This window comes from Sturnira hondurensis, unplaced genomic scaffold (assembly GCF_014824575.4).
Source record: "Sturnira hondurensis isolate 20B ecotype Veracruz unplaced genomic scaffold, ASM1482457v3 Scaffold0001509, whole genome shotgun sequence".
In the NCBI taxonomy this organism is placed as follows: domain Eukaryota; kingdom Metazoa; phylum Chordata; class Mammalia; order Chiroptera; family Phyllostomidae; genus Sturnira; species Sturnira hondurensis.
Genome location: NW_028074140.1, coordinates 8,929,084 through 8,951,136, shown reverse-complemented (window position 1 = coordinate 8,951,136; position 22,053 = coordinate 8,929,084). Strand labels below are relative to the sequence as shown.

The 22,053-nt window shown below is 34.0% G+C and overlaps 1 protein-coding gene across 7 annotated transcripts in view; it reads left to right on the top strand.

Moving 5' to 3' along the window:
- The window catches only part of DMXL1 (Dmx like 1), a 152,927-nt gene that overhangs the window by 103,817 nt on the left and 27,057 nt on the right, over positions 1 to 22,053 (top strand). For 2 of the 7 annotated variants that reach the window (XM_037029048.1, XM_037029069.1), the window contains 9 exons: positions 107 to 192; positions 1,281 to 1,482; positions 2,477 to 2,594; positions 6,240 to 6,302; positions 12,486 to 12,572; positions 16,124 to 16,245; positions 16,841 to 16,982; positions 20,493 to 20,543; positions 20,789 to 20,849. In XM_037029048.1, coding sequence (XP_036884943.1) covers positions 107 to 192; positions 1,281 to 1,482; positions 2,477 to 2,594; positions 6,240 to 6,302; positions 12,486 to 12,572; positions 16,124 to 16,245; positions 16,841 to 16,982; positions 20,493 to 20,543; positions 20,789 to 20,849 — 932 coding nt within the window. The remainder of the gene's footprint in view (positions 1 to 106; positions 193 to 1,280; positions 1,483 to 2,476; positions 2,595 to 6,239; positions 6,303 to 12,485; positions 12,573 to 16,123; positions 16,246 to 16,840; positions 16,983 to 20,492; positions 20,544 to 20,788; positions 20,850 to 22,053) is intronic. The other 5 variants (XM_037029073.1, XM_037029050.1, XM_037029074.1 and 2 more) reach the window with 3 other exon arrangements.

Sequence of the window (22,053 nt, the reverse complement as noted above, 5' to 3'; positions counted from 1 at the left end):
TATTCTGGGTAAGTTACTAGTTGTGGAATCATTGAGTCAGGGAGTGGTAGTGTACTTTTCTAAATCCCTAAATAAATATTTAACAGGTCTGTTGCTTTATTTTTAGTTGGTCGTTAATGCGCTTGGCAATGGTGCAGTTGGTGCTCAACAATTTGAAGACTTTCTATCCCTTTGCAGGTCATGATCTTGCAGGTAATTTAACATGAATTAATAGTCATTGCTTTTGATTTACTATTTTGTATTTTTTCAAATAATGGAGAAAAGTCTAATAACTTCCTATGATACAAGATAGGTTTCTGTTAACCAAACCATCTGTCTGTAAATAATCTGTATCATATTGTTAGGTGCCCTTAGGAGGACAATATCCAAGAAAGCAGGGATGTGAACCTGAAATTATTGACTGTATTGAGACTGTATTTACAGCTGTAGCCAGGATATTGAGAGATTTTATACTGGTAGACACATAGAAAACTAAGTAAATGCAAAAACTTAGTGATTATTAACTCCAAAGGAGGAAAAGCTTGTACAGGAAACAAAAGTGCATGATAGTACACCAGATGACTCAGCTGTCATCTATATTCAAATATAAATATTTAAAAAGTAAAGATTAAAATGTCACTGTAACAAAAATTATGTGCTTATATTAGAATGATGGAGAGAGGAGTTTATATTCATATTCCAGAGGATCAATTTTGAAATCAAGAATTCACAGTACAAGCATGTTTAGATTTTTGTAGGTAAATAGGAGGAATCACTGAAATTTGAGGGTAGAATTAGGATTCAAGAGTATGGAAGTATAGAACTGGAAAGTACTGAGTTTCTTAGTATTATGTAACTTTTAAAAACTTTTGTGTATTATTTTATTTTCTAAGCAAACCTTAGTTATATGCCATGCAGAAATTGGACTGATACAAAGGTTTAAAGCAATTAATTTTCTTCCCAGACATAGTTTTATAACATCCAGGTACTTTTTTTCATGTTAAAGTCAAAAGCAGTGATTGACATAGTAGTCATTTAAATTATGTCATAAAGATTATTCCAAGTACTAGTAGTAAAGCTCTAATGTAATTTCAACTAGATGCCCTTTTTTCTTTTAGTCCTTGGCTACCTAATTGTGTTGAAATGTTACACAGATTTATGATAGTCCTTATTTAGTTCTTTAGATTTCTATGCCTGCCTTTGTTCACATCTCCTCTGCCAAAATGTGTGTTAATATCTCAGTCATACTTAAAATTTACTGCAGAAGATAAAGGTGGGTTAATTTTATTTTCTTGTTGTAGAGCTTCCTGTTTGTTCACCACTTTGTCACGCAGTTCTAAAAACTCTTCAATGTTGGGAGCAAGTTCTTCTCCGACGACTTGAAATCCATGGTGGGCCACCTCAAAACTATATTGCAAGTCATATTTCTGAAGATAGTTTGTCTGCAGGTCCTGCAATTCTCCGCCACAAAGCTTTGCTGGAACCTACAAATACTCCTTTCAAGTAGGTTTTCCTGTGGACACTGTTTTTTAACTACATCATTTTGTTTTCTGGTAGTATTTAAACTAAAAAAAAAATTAAGTCTTTTTATGTTTAATTTGCTGTTCTAAACTCATATCTGTTGCTTTGTGTGATGCATATTGTAGTCCAAAGGTTTGTAAACATTTCCTGCAGAAGTCCATATAAGTATATTTTAGGCTTTGGAGACCTTATTAATCCTTGTGGCAACTATTCAGTCTTGCCATTGTAGAGTGAAAGCAACTATAGACAATAAGCAGTAAGTGAATGGGCATGGTTGTGATCTGATAAACTTTATTTTCAAAAGTGAAAGGCAGACTGGTAGTTTATTAGGACCCACGCTCAAGCAGTGCTGTTCACAATAGCCAGTTAGCAAACAGATTTGCTGTTTGAAGAGTAAAGTACACCAAAAAGTAAAACAGTACAGTACAGTGCTTGCCTCATCAAAGTCTCGCTATAAAAAATATTAACTGAACTCAACAATGTATTTGGTTACTTAATAACATAGTGCATTTACATGTTTTTAACAAGCACTTACGTCTTGCACGGCAGTGACAGACTTCTCGGACTGGTGTGTATTCATAAATAGCGCCTGGAGTAGCTCTGCTCATGGGAGCATAATTATTATATTCCTAGGTTAAAGGTCAGCAAACAGTAGCCTCCTGGGCCAAATTCACCTCTCATCCTGCATTATAAAGTTGTATTGAATGGCAGCTACATTTTCATTTTAATATCGTCTCTGGCTTTTTTCCACTTCATTGGCAGAGTTGAGTAACTGTATGAGAGACCATCTGGCCTTCGAAGCCTATAATATTTAGTATGCGGTCCTTTAAGAAAAAGTTTGCTGATTGAGGCCCTAAATGACCTGGTCTGATTTCAGTTAATTATTATTATAAACATTTATATAATACCAAGGAAGTGTGGTCAAGTTAATCAGAAATCTCTGGAGTGTATAATTAAATATACTATCTCTCTGTAGATCCAAACACCACCTGGCGCTGTCTGTAAAGAGACTTTGGCAGTACTTGGTGAAACAAGAAGAAATTCAGGAAACCTTTATCCGAAATATATTCACAAAGAAGAGGTGTCTAAATGAGGTTTGTATAAGTGAATTCCTGTTTATTATTTTATTATGAAGTCTTTTGTATTCTATAACTGTAAAGAATAAGTTGCTTTTGTAGACTCATTTTTATCATAAGCGTATCTTAAGCAGTTAATATATAGAAAAGTGATTGAAAAGGAAAGAGAGGGTCAGTATTTTCTTAAATCTATTTTATTTAAAGTAACTAATTCAGATGTATTTGGGACTTTTCCCCCCAAAAAGGTATTATTTAAGATCCCCCATCTTTGTTTCCTGTTTTGAACTGTCATGACCATGACGGTTTAAGAGAAAAAGTAGAAAGTTCCCATGATTTTCATGTAACAGTTAGAAGTTTACCTTAGAAGTTTAACTGACATTAGGTTTATATACTGAAAACATGTCAAATATGTACATTTTCTTTTTTACCCTAGTGATAATGCTTCTTAATTAAATTTTGCAAACTCTATAATAATACGGTCACTGGTTGATTACACCTTGATATTATAATTGTAATGATTATTTTTCTCAGTTCAGTACTACTAAAAAGATTCAGTTTGATGATATGGGGAACTTGCACCTGAATGAAAATTAACATTTTGTTTCCTTCATTGAGACAATTTTGCTATTAAAAAATATCAGGTAAACTAAACAGTAGATTTAGTGATATAGTTCATTCCTTATCTTCTCATGGACCAGTAACAAAGAGTTCAGAACTGGCTACTGGTCTGTAGGTAAGATTTTGAGATGCACTGGTGTAGTCTGACAGTAACCTTTGTACAGCTTTTGATGTGAAAGGGAGAAAGGAAGGTATTTCAGTTGGGTAAATTAGGAAATAGAATGGCTTCTTAATAGACAAGTTAGCACAGAGCAACCTCATCAAAAAAAAAAAAGGAAAAAATCCAACCTCATTGAAAAAAAGGATAATTACATATGTTTCATTGTCTCTCAGTTTAAGCACTAATTTATAAGAGGCAATTGGACATGCTCTTAATTAGTATTTGCCTGTTTATATAAATATATTTGATTAGCCAAGCAAGGAAACGATATGTCATGTTTTTCTTAACTTTGAAGACTATTGACATGTATGCTTTAGTATAACATTGAAATCTAAGCACATAATACATACAATAGATACAATACAAATGGAAGTATTTCTATATAACCTTAAGTAATATATATCTTATTTAATAGATGAAGTACCATTAAGACAGTTTAAGCAAATTTTTGGATGAATAAAATTATAAAAATGAATGTGTCAAACTAATTAGCATGTTTGCTGGCAAGGTAGTATTACTTCCTTTAAATATATCTTTGCCTAAAATAATTTGTTACAAGATAAAGCATTCTGACAATAATGTATAAAGCACTGCTGCATTGCTCTGTATAAAAAGCATGTGAGTCCTGACTGGCGCTCGGTTGAGTGGCATCCTGCAAAGCAAAAGGTTGCTAGTTCAATTCCAGGTCAGGGCACATGCCTGGGTTGCAGGCCCAGTCTCTAGCTGGGGTGCATGCAAGAGACAATCAGTTGATGTTTCTGTCACACATTGATGTTAAAAAAAAATTTACTGTGCTTGTTACTTCTTTGGTTTTTCTAATGTACCTTGTTCTATGAATATGCACATTTGGCAAAACAAGTCCTGTTATTTTTTAAAAACATTGTCATATTTGATTAATATAGTTGTAAAAATAAAGAACGTTTGTCTACCTTTAATATATTTAGTGTATTTGGGAAATGAAATAGTTCTCAAAACAAACAAAAGACTGTTGTACAACTAGATTTCTGGTTAGAATTCAGGGAGTAGAATGACATGACGAAGGCAGAATGAGGAAGGTAGAATAGCAGATAAATGAGTAGAGTTATTTTTGTATTATAATTATTTTAATCAAAAGCGGTAAATATGAATGTTGGACTAAAAACTTTATAGTAAGCTAAATATAGGGTCTGGCACAAATGATGCCACTTTCTTATTACAAATCTTTTTATTATAAAATCATAAGCATGTAATTCTGTAACATAACATCACACTCAAGCACACCCTATGACATTTTAGGTGAATTGTTCAAATTAAAAATTATTACACCTATATTATTACCCCACCAACCATACTCAAGCAGGCCTTACTTCTGCTGGATCCTGTCTTCTCTCCAGAGATTATTTTATTTAATCTGCAAAATGAGTATAATTTTAGTTTGCAGTGTTTTAACTAGTACATTTAACTTATTTAAAAACTTGACATGATTAATGGTAGTTATTAAAAATGCTGTGTTACCACTTTGTTGTTTTATTCTTGAGGTGATACTTTTAAAGGTAATATAAAAAGGGAAATTTTCTATAGTTAAACATGGATTGGATAGAACAAAATAAAATATGAACTTTATAGAATTGGTATAAAATTATTTAATCTTTACTGGAAAGTTGACTAGTTTATTTTTGTTATTAACAATATTACCTGCATTCCCTTTTTTAAAAATAAAATAATGATTATACTTAAATAGTTAAGTTCAAATCACTCTGATTTTTCAGATGATTAGGTAATAGATACATGATAAATCCTGTATTTTGGATGGGAGATGGAGAATATTTTCAAAGCACTGCTGTTTTCTTTATGCTTTATAACATATTTGAAAATGAAATTATCTGATATTAAAATTCCGGTGTATCTTCAGATCTTTCTTTTCCTACATAATGTAGTTTACCAATACATGCATCTTTAAACTAGAAGGTCTTCCCTATCTGTATTTATTTGGAAATTAAGTGAAGATAACTGCAAACAGACTACATCTGAATCATTCCTGACCAAAAACAAAAACAAAAAAATGCCTGGCAGCTATCATCTTGTCCCTAATTTCTTTTTCTGTTTTTTTCTTTCATTTTCTGAGAAAAACTGAAGGTCTTGAACCAGCTCTTTCTCTAATTAGTGCTAATATCCTTTTTTAAGAAGCATGTGTGCCTGAAACACAATTTTATTAAGCAGTGTCACACCAGTAAATTAATTTTAAAAAAGAGAGACTCCACACTTTTAAATCACAACTTTACAGTATAGTATTAATATGTTTATGGGTATACATATACTAAATTAATAAAAAATAACTATACTTTTATTATGCACAAATAAAAAGAAGGAGAAGAAGAAGAAGCATGGGTGCCTCTAAACAGTTTATTGAGTATTTCTGACTAAATTAAGGAGAGAATTAGAAACCTACCAGTCAAATTGATAAGGAGGTTTTCATAAGAAGTGAGATATCATAATTGAGAAAAGACATAGTACTGTGTAAGAGAACAATGACCTTAATTTTTGGTTGATTATACTCTGGCACCAATAGCTCTGAAATTTGTAGTCTGGAAGCAAGCACAATCTTGCTTTAATGTCAACATGTCAAAGTGAATTCAATGAGTAAAAATTTGTTAGGAGATAGACTACAATTTACAGTGGTTGTTAATGAATTCTAAGGGTTTAAGTTTCTCCTAGCTCCTTACCCCTAACCATTCACCCCACATGTTCTTCTTTTAAGATATATGAAATTTAAAGAATAGTAACTCAGTCCAATGTTACTTTCTAGTAAATTGGGTTAAAAATTAATTTAAAAAAACACCCCAAGTATTTTGCATGTTACATCTCATCTTTACTGTTTGTCATGTGATTATTCTTTCTTGATGAAGTCATTAGAGGACAACTGTGAAACCATCAAAAATTCTGTGATGGAGAAGCCAAACATCAATAAGGTACAAAAGTCTCATTCAACTGAAATTAGAAATTGCATTCTTTAACAAGAAAAACAAAGTATTTTCATTTAATTTTGGATCAGACTTTGTTTCTAATGCAATTAAATAACTATTCCCTCAATTTGTTCTTTTATTTTTACAAATTAAAATTGCAATCATAACATTGTTTCTGTTTTATTAATAAGAGAATGCAATTTTAAAAGGCGTTGAATGTATCCTGTTTTGGCTACAGATTTTTCTGACTACATACAGCTAAAGTTCTTAATAAAATGTAATTACAATAGCCATTATGGAATTATAGTAGTATTATTCTGTTTTTGCAAGTATCACTTTTAAAGTTAAAAATCTTAAATTTTAATTTCTTAAAACATATCAAATACTATTATAGAGCATTTATTTTACTGATAAAAAATAGAATATAATACATTGCCTTGCATATAGTAAATGCTCATAGTGGTAGAGAATAATGGCACAAAGGATGAGAATTTGCACCACCATAAAATAACCACCAAATGTTCTGTGATCATACATTCAAATACAGCTTTTATTAGATTGACATATGATTCATGTGTTTCACATTTGGATTTTTAAGACCATCTCAACAGAGTAAGTTTTAGGGAAAAAAATTCTCAAAAGGTGAGGGGATTAGCCAAAGAGTGTACATGAAGTACCCATGGACATGGACAATGGTGTGGGATTGACTGTGGAAGTTGGGGGCAGGCTAGGTGGGGGTAAGCAAAGGGGGGAAATTGGGACATCTGTAAAAGCACAAACAATAAAACATCAAAATGAAAAAAAAAATTTAACTCTGAAAACCCACCTCATATTATTTCCCAAATATTTGGTAAAGTAGGAGAATTCTATAAAATGAATTAAAAAGACTGATTTGATGTCAAATGCTTATTATAACCAAATATGATCAAAATAAATATATGCAGTATATACTTGGGAAGTTTCTAATGGCCTTTGGGAGTTTTGTGAAAATATAAATCAAACTTTTAATTAGTTAACAATGTTCCTTGCCTTGTACTAATTGCTAATTACTGCAGTCTATGCGTTATCATGAATCCTTATCCAAAGATTTTTCTTTTGACTCTGTTTATAAAATGTTAATTAGAATGTTGTATTGCTATAGTCATCACACTACATGGGAAGTCAGTCATTGTATTTTGTTAACATTATAACCTTTTTTTGGCCAGAGTTTTTCAAGCCATGTGTGACAATTTTATTTTAAACAGCTTTATTATCTATACCTAACTTAAAATAACTGCATGTATTTATCAAAGTAGAGTTTGATTAATTTTCACATATGTGTACCTGGATAAAGCCATCAGCACAATCAGGATAATTGTTATAACTGCCTTGGCTGGGTATCTCGGTTGGTTGGAACGTTGTCCCAATACAACACGTTGTGAGTTTGATCCCTGCTCGGGGCACATAGGAGAGGCCACCGAGGAATTTGTGGATGGGCAGAGGAGCAGGTCCCTGTTGCTGTCTCTGTCTCTCTCTTTCTTAAATCAATCAACCAGTTTTTTTAAAAAAAGATAATTAATATAATCCCCTACCCCCAGAACTTTAATTCCTCCCTTGCTTTTTCCCCTCTCACCTTTGTCCTCTTTCTCTCCAGGCAACTACCAATTTGTTTCCTGATGTTATAGTTTGCATTTCTGGAACTTTTATAAATGAAATTATACAATATATCTTTCTTTTCTTTGTACTCTCTCAATATAATTTTCTTGAGATTCTTCCATATTGTATTTTTCAGTATTTTATTTCTTTTTATTGCTGATGTGTATTCATTGTATGACTGGCTATACCAGAATTTGTTGATTCATTGACCTGTTGATGAACACTTAAGCTATTTTTATTTTGGAACTCTTTCAAATAAGACTGCTTATAATATTCATGCACAAGTCTCTTCCTCTTGTGTAAATGCCTAGGGGTGTGACAGTTGGATTATATTCTAGGTGCATGGTTAACATTTTAAGAAACTGCTCAAGTATTTTCCAGGGTGGTAGAAACGTTTTACATTCCCAGCATCTGGGTATGAAATCTCAGTTGCTTTGTATCCTCACTGACACTTGGTATGGTCGTCAACCTTTTATTTTAGCCATTCTAGTAGGTATGTAGTTCATTGTGGTTTTAATTTGTATCAAGAATCAGATCATGTGCTTAATTGCCTTTTGTATAAATTTTTTTGTTGAAGTATCTTTTCAAATTGTATATATTTATTAGGTTGTATGTTTTCTTAATTGAGTTTTAATGGTTATATATTCTAAATACAAATCCTTTATACACGATAAGCAATTTGCTTATATTTCCTTCTAGTCAATTGCTTGTTTTTCATTCTCTACATTTTTTTAAACTACAGAAGTTCTTAATTGAAACATTGCACCTCATCAAAATTTGTTCTGTATATGGATTTTCTTTTTGATGTCCGATCTAAGAAATCTTTGCCAAACTTAAAGTCACAAAGATTTTCTTATACTCTGCTCTAGTATTTTATAATTTTAGTTTTACAATTAGATCTATTACTCACTTTGAGTTAATTTTTTTTAATTTTGGGTTTTTTAATTTTTTTAAACGATTATATTTATTTAACTTTAGAGAGGAAGGGAAGGAGAGAAGGAGAAAAATATCAGTGTATGGTTGCCCCTCGTGAGTCCCCTGCTGGGAACCTGCCCGCAACCCAGACATTTGCCCTGACTGGGAATCGAACCACGATTGTGTGGTTCGCAGGTCCGAGCTCAATTCACTGAGCTACACCAGCCAGGGCTGAGTTAATTTTTTATATGATGCAAAGCATGGGTCACAATTACTCTTTTAATTGTGGGTGTATCAATTGTTCTAGTACTATTTGTTGAAAAGATTAATTTTCACTGAATTGCGTCTTCCTTTTAAAAAAATCAGTTGACATATATGTGTAAGTTTATTGCTGGATCCTATTTTGTACCGTTGATCTATTTGTTTTATCTTTATACTAATACCCCATTGTGTTATTGAGCTGGCTGGAACTTCTAGTCTAATAAATAGAAATGGTGAAAGCAGATATTCTTATCTTGGGAGAAAGCATTCAGTTTTTTGTCATTAAGTAACATGTCATCTATAGGGTTGTTGTTAAATACCTTTTATAAGGTGAAGGAAGTTTCTTTCTATTCCTTACTCATTGAAAGTTTTTAATCAGGAAAGGATGTTGGGTTTTGTCAAGTGCTTTTTTTTTCTTTTTGCTACTACAGTCATGCACAGTTTAACAACAGAGATATAATACGAGAAATGCGTCATTATGTAATTTCATCACTGAATGAACATCATAGTGTACTAACACAAACCTCAAAAATATAGCTGACTACACACCTAGGCTCTATGATGTAGCCTATTACTCAGTAGGGGGAGAAAACTAACTTTCTATACTTCTGGCTTCTTGACTGAGACATCCCTGTAATAAAAGATTAACAGGAGAAAAACAAACAAAAGTTTAGTAACGAGATACCAAGGAAAACTGAGTGATGTCATAATGGCTGAAGGCACCACCTTAAATATCATTCAGCAGAAGAGAAAAGATACTGGGGGTGGGTGAGTCAGTTATAGGAGGTTACCAGGATGCAGATTTAAGTCTTTGTCTTCTTTCTGCGTTGATAAGAATTTCTAGAGACAAAGTCATCACCTTCTTTCTGATACAGCTAGGGAGAAACTTACTAATAGGGATTTCCCTTATAAATGTAAATATCTTTTACAAAGGATAATTTCTACTTGAGTTTTAGAGCTCCTCCTAAGTCTACTGTTTCTTAAAATTAATCAGCCTAAAACATTTTTTATGCCAAAAAGATATATTTTGGGGTGGCAAATTCTGTTACCCTACAAATTTTAGACTACAAACCTATGCAGCCTGTTATTTCTCTTTGGGTTATCTCATGGCTTAAATATCATCTATAGTCTGATAACTCTTTAATCTCACTATCCCCATTTATTTCCTAAACTCCACACTTGCATATACAACCTAATAGTTACCTCCCCTGAATGTCAAAACAGAATTTTCTGTCTTCCCCTAATCCCAACCCAAACCCACTCTTTCCTTCACTTTTGTCTCAGTAAATGGTACCCTCACTCACCCAGTTACCAGGTCTGAAAACAAGGAGTCAATCTTGCTTCATCTCTTTTATTTATATTGCAGTCTCAGTCCACTTAACAAAATTCACCCTAATTCCAACCACTTGTTATTCCACCATTCCTGCTGCCCGAACCAAGCCCACCATTGCCTCTGGCTTCAGTTACTGTAGCAGCCTCTTAATGGTTTCCTGGGAACTGTTCACATGTGCCTTACCTTTTGTCTCACAACACCTACAACTGTTAAAACCCTCCAATGGCTTTCTAGCCTTAAAATAAAATCTGAACTCTTTATTATGGATTCTAAGACCTTTCCAAACTAAACCTTGCTTACTTCTTTAATCTCATGTCTTAACACTTATGATTGTTCTCGAAATTAAATATGCATAAGCTTTTGAGATGCTAAACACCATTCCTACCCCCACCGCACCCACCAGTTGACTCTTACACAGGCCATCTTGGGCCCAGGCTACTAGACAATGTTTTAGTAAACCTAGATGAGAGGACAGGAATATAGCCCCACATTGAAGAAGGTCTTTTGAATTTCATGCCTTGCAAGATCTTTCACCCCAGTGAGTGTTAAGTCTGAAGAAGCTCTGAAGGTGAAACTGTTTTGAACACCCCACCTACCCCCCATTATTGGTATATCCCTCTATTTCATGGAAATGTAATTTTCTGTACTTTCAATTTCTTCAGAACCCAGTAGTGGACACTTAGTGGGCTTTACATACCAGGCAGAGAGGTGACTAAATTGGAATTTTGTCCCAAAATTAAAGAATCTTATTCTTTACATTCTTATTGGTTGTTGGACCTCAGCAGAGCAAGGGCTTTCCTTAGAAAAGAAGTTAGCCCTCAAATAAAACAAAATATTTAGCGAACACTGCAATTCCTTTATGTTTGTAATCAGATTGCATTTTAGGTAAGAATATATTGGACATCTTTATATCCAGTAATTATGAGTTGTTTGCATAGTGCTCTTTTGGTTTGGTTATTTATAATTCTCTTTCAACTTTGCAATTATATGGTCATATCAGTTGCCATTTTTGAGAATGCTCCTTAACACTACTCAGTTCTGTGGTCAAATAATGGATGGGCAATGGTGATATTTTACCTAAATTTTGCAGGAAGTAAATTGTTGTATTCTGATTTCAAATCATTAATTCTGTACTTCACAGTAAGTTGTGAACCATTTTATAGTCATTCACTTTAAAGACTGAAGGTTAGGGAGGATAAAATGAAATGAAATTATCCTGCATTAAGCAACATTCCCAACTCTTAATAATTTCTTTCTCTTTTCCCCAGAGGTAATAAAAATTTATATAAATATTTTAGTAAATGTTGATTTTATACAGCACTCTCTCCTGAATTCAAAAATATTACATGTACCTCTGTAGTTAGCATAAGGTCCAATATATCTCTCTTATTTAAAGTACATTGATTATAGTTTACTCAGCTACTAAAATGATTTCTGACCTGGGCAGACCACTCTGCCTTTTGGGGTTTCAAGGTTTTTTTTAATAAATTAAATGTTATTTTTAGATCGGGACTCAGTAAACTATATTCAGCAGGCCACATCCAATTGGTTCTTGTATAGACTGTGGGCTAAGAATGGTCTTTATATTGTTACAAAGGTTGTTTTAAAAAAGAATATGCAGCAGTGACACACAGTCCACAAAACCTAAAATATTTATCATCTAATCTTTTGATATTTATACAACATTATCAAAGGATTATAATACTAAGAAATGTTGTTAACAAGTGCTACTTTAATAGTTAAACTGCTTGGTCCTTTAAACTTAATTCATTATAACTTGGGAACATAAGCAATTAATGAAGTTGTACTTGTATGTTACATATGTCAACTATCTTATGTGAAAAAGCAAGTTTGAAAAAATTAACTTCCCCTTGTAAAATAAATTTTGTTTGGGGGATAATGACCATGTAACATAGTACCTTTGCATTTGAAATAACTAGAGTTTCTGAAAATAATTTATGCAAATATTAAATGACAGATTGTATATAATATTCTTTATATCTCTAAAATCACTGTATTTTCATATTTTCTTTTTCTTCATTTAGATAGAAGCAGATTTGGGATATCCTGGAGGTAAAGCAAGAATTATTCATAAGGAATCTGATATCATCACAGCCTTTGCTGTTAATAAAGTAAGTACAGGCACTTTTCTACAAGTATTAAGTACTTACAGTTGGAGAGGGTTTCCTGTTTTGTCTATTTGTTTGGTATCAGTATTTCTTTTTCCCAAAACTGCTTCCCACTCCTAAAATTGCAATCTGAATAAATTCTTTATTTTGTAAAATGATTATATTGTTTGATAATTTTTTATTTTAAATATATAGCAGATAAAATGTTTTATTACTATACAGAGAGAAGTATCAAATATTTACATATGTGATAGCCTTTAGAGTTTCTACAACACATTATAAGGGTTACCCAAATAAAACATTTTTTATTTTCCTTATTTGAACATGTTGAATATAGGTCTTAATATGAGATCAAATTTAAGCTTATGTGACTCAGTGGAATTCTTCCTCTTTGACTTACAGCTGGAATAGCTGTCCAACTAGAGTGTTTACTTTGTATTCCTTAGCCTTCTGCTCAACATCTTCCTTAGAGGTCCTAGGTTGAAATTTGTCTTAATCATTTTCCTCTTCTCCCTACCTATTTGCTTTTCTGTAGAGTTTATAGCAATTTCTAGAAGTTCTTGTTTCCTTTTATTTTCATTAACTTAAAGGATATATATGAGGTGTGTCCAGAAAGTAGCCAGCCATGCACTAGGAAAAAATAGAGGTATTTATTTAAGAAGATACAAATTACATAACACTGTACACAGGGCAGTGACACCTTAGTCCCCCTCAAAGTTGTCACCTTATTGAGGAAATCTGTTTCATTGGTAGTGGTTTGAAGCAAGTCATTAGCAACTACAGCACAATGTTCCTTCTGCTCTGATAGTAGAAGCTGTGGAACGAGTTTTGCTGTGATATATTTCATGCCAATATTCTGCGTCAAAATGTTGGACACAGCAGTTTTTGGAATCCCCGGATCAGCTTCTAGTTCTCACACTGTCAATCGCTGATCTTTGTGGATTCCGACCCATATACGTTCAGCTTTCTCAGGTGTTCTGCTTGTTGCAGGCCTTCCAGAATGTGGATCACTTTCAACAGATTCTCATCCACTTTGAAGTGTTTGTGTCACACTTATATTTGTGCTGCACTCATTGCGTTGTCCCTGAGAGCCTTTTAAAAATGATTAAGACAAATTTCAACCCCTAGTTTCTGCAGAGGAATGTTCAAATTTAATGCAAAATTTGGTGCAGATTTGTTGCTCTAGTTCTGTCATTTTGAGTGTGACAGCCACACAGCACACGTGCTCACTCACCAGCTTCTACAGCCCCCGCTGACTAGTACAGTGGAGTTGTCATTGTTCATGCATGTGCATTTCCAGTCCACTTGGCTGCCAGGTTACATCAATGTCTTGCAAACCATTCTTGTTACATTAACAATGGCTGGACATTCTCCAGACCAACCTCTTATATTCTTTTTTATGTATTTTTAATCTAAACACAAGTTTTAAATATTAGTTAGATGTATATCCTATGGTATCCATTTAACAGTCTTTTCCCCAATAGGTTCTTTATCTTTCTGTGCTATGCATCTCTTTTCTTTCATTTCTCCTAGCTAATTCCTTTGTCATTCTATCATATCTTTTTTAAATTTTATTTTATTTTAATTGTTGTTCAAGTACAGTTTTCTGCTATTTACCCCCATCCCAGCCCACCTCCCTAACCCTCCCTCCCTCCCTCCCATCTCTGCCCCTCCTTGTTATTGACCATGTGTCCTTTATACTAGTTCCTTCAGACCCTTCTCCCTTTCTCCTGAAATGCCCTATCTTTTTATGAATCCTTNCTGCTATTTACCCCCATCCCAGCCCACCTCCCTAACCCACCCTCCCTCCCTCCCTCCCTCCCATCTCTGCCCCTCCTTGTTATTGACCATGTGTCCTTTATACTAGTTCCTTCAGACCCTTCTCCCTTTCTCCTGAAATGCCCTATCTTTTTATGAATCCTTTGTCTCATTTCCCTCATAAACATCTTCCCCTGAACAACGACTAGTTCTTGTCAAGACAGGGAGGTTTGGAAGCAAGCTTCAACTGGGCAGTTCTCATGTTGTAATATGGTATATATATGTCAAATACAAATACAAAATTATTGTCTGCACCCAATAATACCTTTCTTCCCCTGAAAGAAATATGATTTTAAATGTTCTGTGCTATAAAACAAACTAGAATTTTACTTTTTGTGGGGGAGGGATGTATATGAGCAATTAGTAATGAATAAGCATCTACATATATAAAGTCTGCCATTTAGTGTGTAATAGTGTACCTGTTTAATTTTTATTCCTCCAGATTTGTTACATTTGTAGCTGAGAAATAATACATTTTGCTTTACATTGCATTATTTAAAAATGACAAAGAGATTGAACTTTCCCCATTTGTTTAGTTGTGAATTATGTGTCAAAAACTGTGAAGGATCTGAGATATTTCCCTGCATATAAGCTAACAAGTGATCTTCACAGTTTAATGGATACTGTTAAAGGTACAAGACTCCTGGACCAGAAACAAAGCATAGTTTAATTCTAGTAGCAAAAGCAATAGCCATGTATCTATTTTTGCGCTGGTTCCTAAGCTGTAATTCCAAAGTGACAGGGTGAGGGCCAGATAATACCTGCACAGAAAGTGGTTTGCATTTACAAGAGAAAAACACTGAGTTTAGGGAGCTCAAAATTTTTTCGATGATAATAAGCATACCTACCCTTTGTTTTGGAGGGAGAGATTATAGCCATATCAAAGTCCTAGAGATAATGCTGTAGAATAAAGGGCAGTCAGTGACTCACTGTCAAGATATTAAAAGAGACCCCGGAAGAATTATCTCCCAGCCTAGTTACATCCTTTTTTCATTTATGTCTAGGGTCTCAGATTTTTTTCTAATTAGTTTGTATTAGCATTTTACATAATTATGTAATCCTCTTTTCTCTTTGTGGTCCGTATCTTTACATTCTCTTATTTAGAGATGTACATTTTTAACTCATAGATGTTTAATCTGACCAACTTTTCATTTATGGTCTTTTTTGGCACACTTCTACCATCCTTTTCCTAACAGCTAGTCGTTGTTCCTTCTACCATCCTTTACGCTTTATGATTCTTTCCCAGATTCTGCTTTTCTTACCTAAGATTGAAAGGCTTTAGGTGAAAGTGACTGTAATGTATCTTATTTGAATAATTCACCACACTTTCTTTACTTTGGTGTTCCTTGTCTCCCTCATCTTTCTCTACCTTCCAGGACTCCTGTCTTCATCAACATCTCCCTCCCCAGTTCTAAACTATGTAAACCTTGAAGAGATTGTACTATTCTAGTAACACTAGAGAGACAGTGCTGGGAGAAATAAAGTAGAGTATCCATTACCACTTACAGCTGGCTTTCTGTTGGATGTTCTTGAATTCTTAGAACAAAAACATATCTCCAAGTTCAAGTTGGTGATTGTTACACTCAAAGTTTAATTTTTTAAATAATTCATTTGGAAGGATACTATATATTCTGTTACTGTCTCTTGAGGCTGTTTTGTAGTTTTCTTTTTCGAAAGTAGCTCATATACATCTTGTGCTATATTATTGAAAAATTACCATATGATTTCTTTTTCAGGCAAATAGAAACTGCATAGCAATTGCTTCAAGCCATGATGTCCAAGAACTGGATGTTTCTGGAATTCTGGCTACACAGATCTATACTTGGGTAGATGATGACATAGAAATGGAAACCAAAGGGTATCCTTATACTTTGTTTTTATTCAGTAACATTGCAATTTGAATGATGATTCCACAGGACTTTAACTTTAAAATGATTTTTTAAAGGAATATTTTTATTTTATAAGTGGAAGCTGACATGCTAAAGAGTAAAGAGGAGGGTGTTAGGAACTCTGAAGGAGGTAATTGAGGCTTGAAAGAGAATAAGTGAAGGATCTGAAATTATTTGCCTATGAAGATATTGTCTATGAATTTGTCTGAGTTATTAAGAGCTGAAAACTATTTTATTTTGTTTATTTTTTAATCCTCATCTGAGGACATTTTTTTTCATTGCTTTTAGGGAGAGGGTGGGAGAGAGAGAAAGAGAAACATGGATTGGCCACCATCTCCAACATCCCCACCTGGGGATCAAATCCTGTGCCTGACTTTGTGCCCTGACCAGGAATGAAACCCATGACCTTTCGGTCCACGGGACAATGCTCCAACCAGCTGAGCCACCAGCCAGGGCAAAAAACAATTAATTGGAAATGAAAACTAAGTGATACGTTAGAGCTTTTGGTTATATAGAACTAAAAAAAAATGGGCTGCTTTCATTCTGATTGACATTCCTTTGTAGGTCAGAAGATTTCTTGGTTATACATGCTCCTGATGATTTAACCACTGTGCAAGGTACAACCCCATATACACACAGCAGTCCTGGCACTCCCATCAACATGCCGTGGCTTGGTAGTACACAGACTGGCAGAGGAGCATCTGTGGTATGTAAAGCTAAAAACATTTGTATATAAATATCTGATTTTTTCCTCCAGCTTAATAAAGGATGTTTTAATCAATGTGACCTGGAAATTCTTCACTTTTTCATAAGTCATACTTGCTGTGAATTGTACACTTTGGTTATGAGGAGTATGTTTTAATTTTTAAAAGATAAAAATATTTTTTAAGATTTTTTTCCCTGAAAATTTTATTTCTTTATTTTTAGAGGGAGAAAGAGAGGGAGAGAAACATGAATGTGTGGTTGCCTCTTGAATGCCCCCTACTGGACACCTGGCACACAGCCCAGGCATGTCCTCTGAGAGGGCATCAAACCAGTGACCCTTTGATTCGCAGGCCTGCACTCAATCCACTGAGCCACATTGGCCAGGGCAAATATGTTAAATAAATATTTAAAAGGCAAAGAGCTGTATTTTAAGTAATAATTATTTGGAACTTACTGGTCCAAATCACTAAGCTATGGTCTATGGGTTAAATTCTACCCACCACATGTTTTTGTATAGATAACATACTAAGAATAGTGCTTATGTTTTTCAGTGGTTGAAAAAAATCAAAAGGAAAATGGTATTTCATGACACATGACAGTTATGAAATTCATATTGCAGTATCTATAAATAAAGTTTTATTGGAATATAGCCGTAGTCATTAGTTCATATTTTGCCTATGAATGCTTTGATGCTACGATAGCAGAGTTAAGTAGCTGAGACAGAGACCATATGCCTATAAAGCCCAAAACATTTACTATCTGGTCCTTTACAAAAAAGTTGGCTAACCCCTAATCTAGAAAATATTTTTAGTAGATATCCATTAACACCTATGTTATGTTAATATGCATCCATATTAAGTATAACATTTTTTAATGCTGAGATAAATATATTACTCTTTAACAAATGAAAACAATGTAATTGTGTTAAATTTAAGCAAAGTATAAGATGCAGATGAGCTGAAACAGAATTTTTCTGTAGTAATGGAAGATCTTCTTGAGCCCTGATTACCAAAGATGTGATGCAAGTTAAATCTCCACAAGATTCCTTTACTGATTGATACTTAGGGTATTGGAATTGATAAATAGAATCAAAGAAACCCAGCACCTTAATTTTCTCAGTGGCTTTCTAGGTGGTAGAGTTTTTGTTTTTGTTTTTCCAATCCTTTGGCCAAAAAGAAAAAAATTTTTCATTAATTAGCAAGGGTAGTTATTTAAATACAGGTTAACCATATCTGATTAATAATATATTATTTTAATAATATCTGATGTTTTAATATCAGATATTACTGTTAATATTACTCTTTTAATAATATCTGATAATATTTTATTCTGAAGGCAGTTATTTTATTGCTCATATCACCTTATTTTTTGAGATGTCTGTTATAGCTGTTATAACTACTCCTATTTATTCTTCAAGAAGCCTGAGATCCACAAAGGTCAAGTGATTTAATTCATATAACTATCTCAAATTTGAGATAGAGCTTGTATTAGAGTCCTCATTCCTTTTAGCTGATTGAGTTCAGATAGTAATGTTTTAAAATTAATAGAATTATTTTTATCCTCACCCAAGGACATTTTCCATTGCTTTGAAAGAGAATGAGAGAAACATCAATATAAGAGAGGAATATCAGTCATCTCTCTTCTTGTATGCACCCTGACTGGGAATTAAACCTGCAACCTGGGTATATGCCCTGATCAGGAATTGAACCCACAGTCTTTTGGTCTACAGGATGATTCTCCAACCAACTGAGCCACATGGCCAGGGCAGTTGAATTTGAAAAGCCATCTAGCAATTATTCAAATGAGTGACCTGGTCATTAATAGTTATTTTTTTCAATTGACAGATATATTAAAATTCACTTATAAAACCTACTGATAATATCTTTTACAGGGAAACTTAAATACATGAAAAGAAATAATAGACTTTTTTTCCAACTCAAGTTTCAGAAACTACAAATATGGTTCTTTCTGTAACAGCTTTGCTGATCTTTCTGCTTCCACATTTGCTTCCTCTGTTCTGTACACAACAACCAGAGCTGCTGCTTTCCAAAGCACCATTCAATTTGTCACTCCCCTGCTTAACACTTTCAGATTTTTCACTACTGCTTGGAAAAAAAAATTAAAACAAGCCCTAAACATGGCCTCAAAAACCCTATGCGATTTTTCTCTGGCAGCCTCAACTCCCTTCATTGCACACCTGATTCTCTTTGCTCTACTTACAGTGGCCTTTTTTCTGTCACTGGAACACATCAAGCTCATTGCCATGTCAGAGCTGTGCCTTGCATTCTGCTTAAAATGCTTTTTCTGGTTTACCTTTCAAATCTTAACTTAAATTCCCTTAGATTTCTCCTGCTTACCTAGTGAAGGCATCTGTCTCTCCCTACTTTATTCACAGTCACCCTGTGTCATTTTATTTTATCATCTTTCTAGCCTTTATCAATTTTAAAATTATCTGTTTTTTGGATGTCTTTTTTTATACCCTCTAGAATGTAAGCTCTTTGAGAGGTTACTTTATGCCTGCTTTATACACTGATGATCTCTAATTAAAATGGCATTTAGCATATAGTAGGTGCTTAGAAAATATTTTACACTCCAAAGCATTATAATACAGAAATAACCATTGTCATTCCTCTTGGGACTGAATTTTCTTCCTATTTAAAGAAGGACATATTTTTAGTTGAGGTCATTGTGATTTGTAAACATAAATATTTGTATTTCCTCACTCCTTATTCAAAAGGACACTGATATAATGCATACTTTTTAATATGGATCTTCTCAAATAACTAATGACTTTTTTCCTTATAATGTTTTACATCTGCTTTCATAAACTTTTTAAAAGTTGTGTTTGTGTACTTTTCCCCTTATTATTTTCCTTTGATAATCTAGTCAGCAAATATCATTTAGGAAAAAGGTAAAAGAAAGAACAGGAATCTTCAGGTATTTCTCTAAGAGGAAGATAAGATTTAAAGATGAAATTTATTAAACAAATTAGCTGGTTTTCACTTTTTGTGGAGAATTGTTAAAAATGTTATTTATTCCATTGTTTTATTGAATAATGAATACTAACAGGAAAGAACACTTGTTATAACCAACTTCTGCTTTATTGGCGTATCATTTATATCTATATCTTTTACTGTTTCTATCACTCAGCACATCTGCTGGATAATCTCTTCCCTCCCCCCAAAAATCCCCACTTTCTTCACTGCTTCAGTCTAATTGGACGATTTAAAATGAAAAGCAAAAATAGCAACAAGTGTGCATGAGACTGATGCTACAAACAGGGTAAAATATAACTGTAGTTATGGTTCTGTATAAATGAAAGTGATCTCTTTATTTTCACATATATATTTCACTTTTATATGGCAGGCTTTGTAAATCATTCAAAACATGGTTTACAAATGGATAAATAAACAGTTCCAAATTATCGACTAAAAATTTATACAATTTTCTGTTTACCTCTTTTTTTGTTTTCACATGCTTCTGCCTGTCTTTATTACCTTATACTGTTCAGGATTATTCCAATAAATTTAATGGGATCAAAAAAGAATTGGCAAGAAAGGAGGTAAGACTAAATACTCAAGGAGAATTTGTTCCTAGAGGGTAGTCAGTGATGCAGAAAATGTATGTACATTTATGTGTGAGAGCTGAGCTATTAAAGTTAATTTCTGTTACCATGTTTAGTGTTTTTACCACTTGAAATTATGGAATCACATATAAATAAATAAATGTTATTTGAATTTCATGTTACAAGTAAAAATTTTTTAATACTACTATTGTAACTAAAAGAATGATTTTCTTTGTTAACAGATGATTAAGAAAGCCATTAATAATGTCAGAAGAATGACTTCTCATCCCACTCTTCCTTACTGTAAGTTGATAATTATTTGCCATTATTCTAAGTAATTTAAAGGAAGCTTTTACTTTAAATCAAAAGATAGTCACCATTTACTTTACTTTTTTGTAGAGAGTATTTGCTAGCAAACAAGATCTTCATTTCAAAATTGGATAAAGAAATTTTTCCTAAATTAATAGAGAAGCCTAACATAATATAGTAACTTTTTAGCATTTAGACTACATATTTTCAAGTCAGCACATTTTATGTTTTAATATTTCTGGACTCTTTACACATGTTAGGTTGTAGTTGCTAATTTCTTAAGTAGATCACTACCATCTTTTATTACAAAAATCAGATCCACATCTTGGTCATTTATTACTTCATCATAAGCAGTTTTTATATTTTATTAAAATTATGTCAGGGGACTTCCGCCAAGATGGAGGCATAGGTGGAAACACTGTGCCTTCTCCCACAACCAAGTTTGAATACAACAAAGTTTGGAGAAACAAAGACACAACCAAAGGACAGAAAATTGAATTATATAGAAGTCCAACTACATCTAACCCTTCAACGGGACAGTAAGAGGGGCGGAGCCAGCAGCGAGCAGGGTCGGGCAGGACAGGTCCCCCGACCTAGGTGCGAGGGCAGCCCGGAACCAGTCGGGGTGTGGGGCAGACTGACCAAGGTCGCACATTCGCGCACAGTGAGACGGACCACGCAGGCCCCAGGGGGCGAGGGCTGACGGTGGTGGCACACTCGAGTGCAGTGGGACGAAACGCGTGGGCCCGGTGACGGCAGCAGCTGCGGCACCGGTGAGGGCCTCGGCGGGAGACGGCAGACGGGACACCATAGTCCCTCTTTGACCCCGCCCCCACATACAGCGTCACAACCCAGGGACTGAGTTGCCCTGCGCTAGTGAACACCTTAGGGCTCCGATCCTGCTATGGAACAGGCACAAACAGCCCAAAAGATGGCACAAGAAGAACTCAAAGTCCCAGAGCCCATAAATCTCAGGGACTGAGAAATTGCCAGCCTCTCAGAAGCATAATTCAAGACACTGTTTATCAGGATGCTAACAGAACTGGTTGATTATAGTCACAAATTAGAGGAACATATGAAGGCTAAACTAATTGAAATGAAGGGAGATGTCCAGGAATCCAGTAGCGATGGAAAGGAAACTGGGACTCAAATCAATGGAATGGACCAGAAGGATGAACGAAACATCCAACCGGAAAGG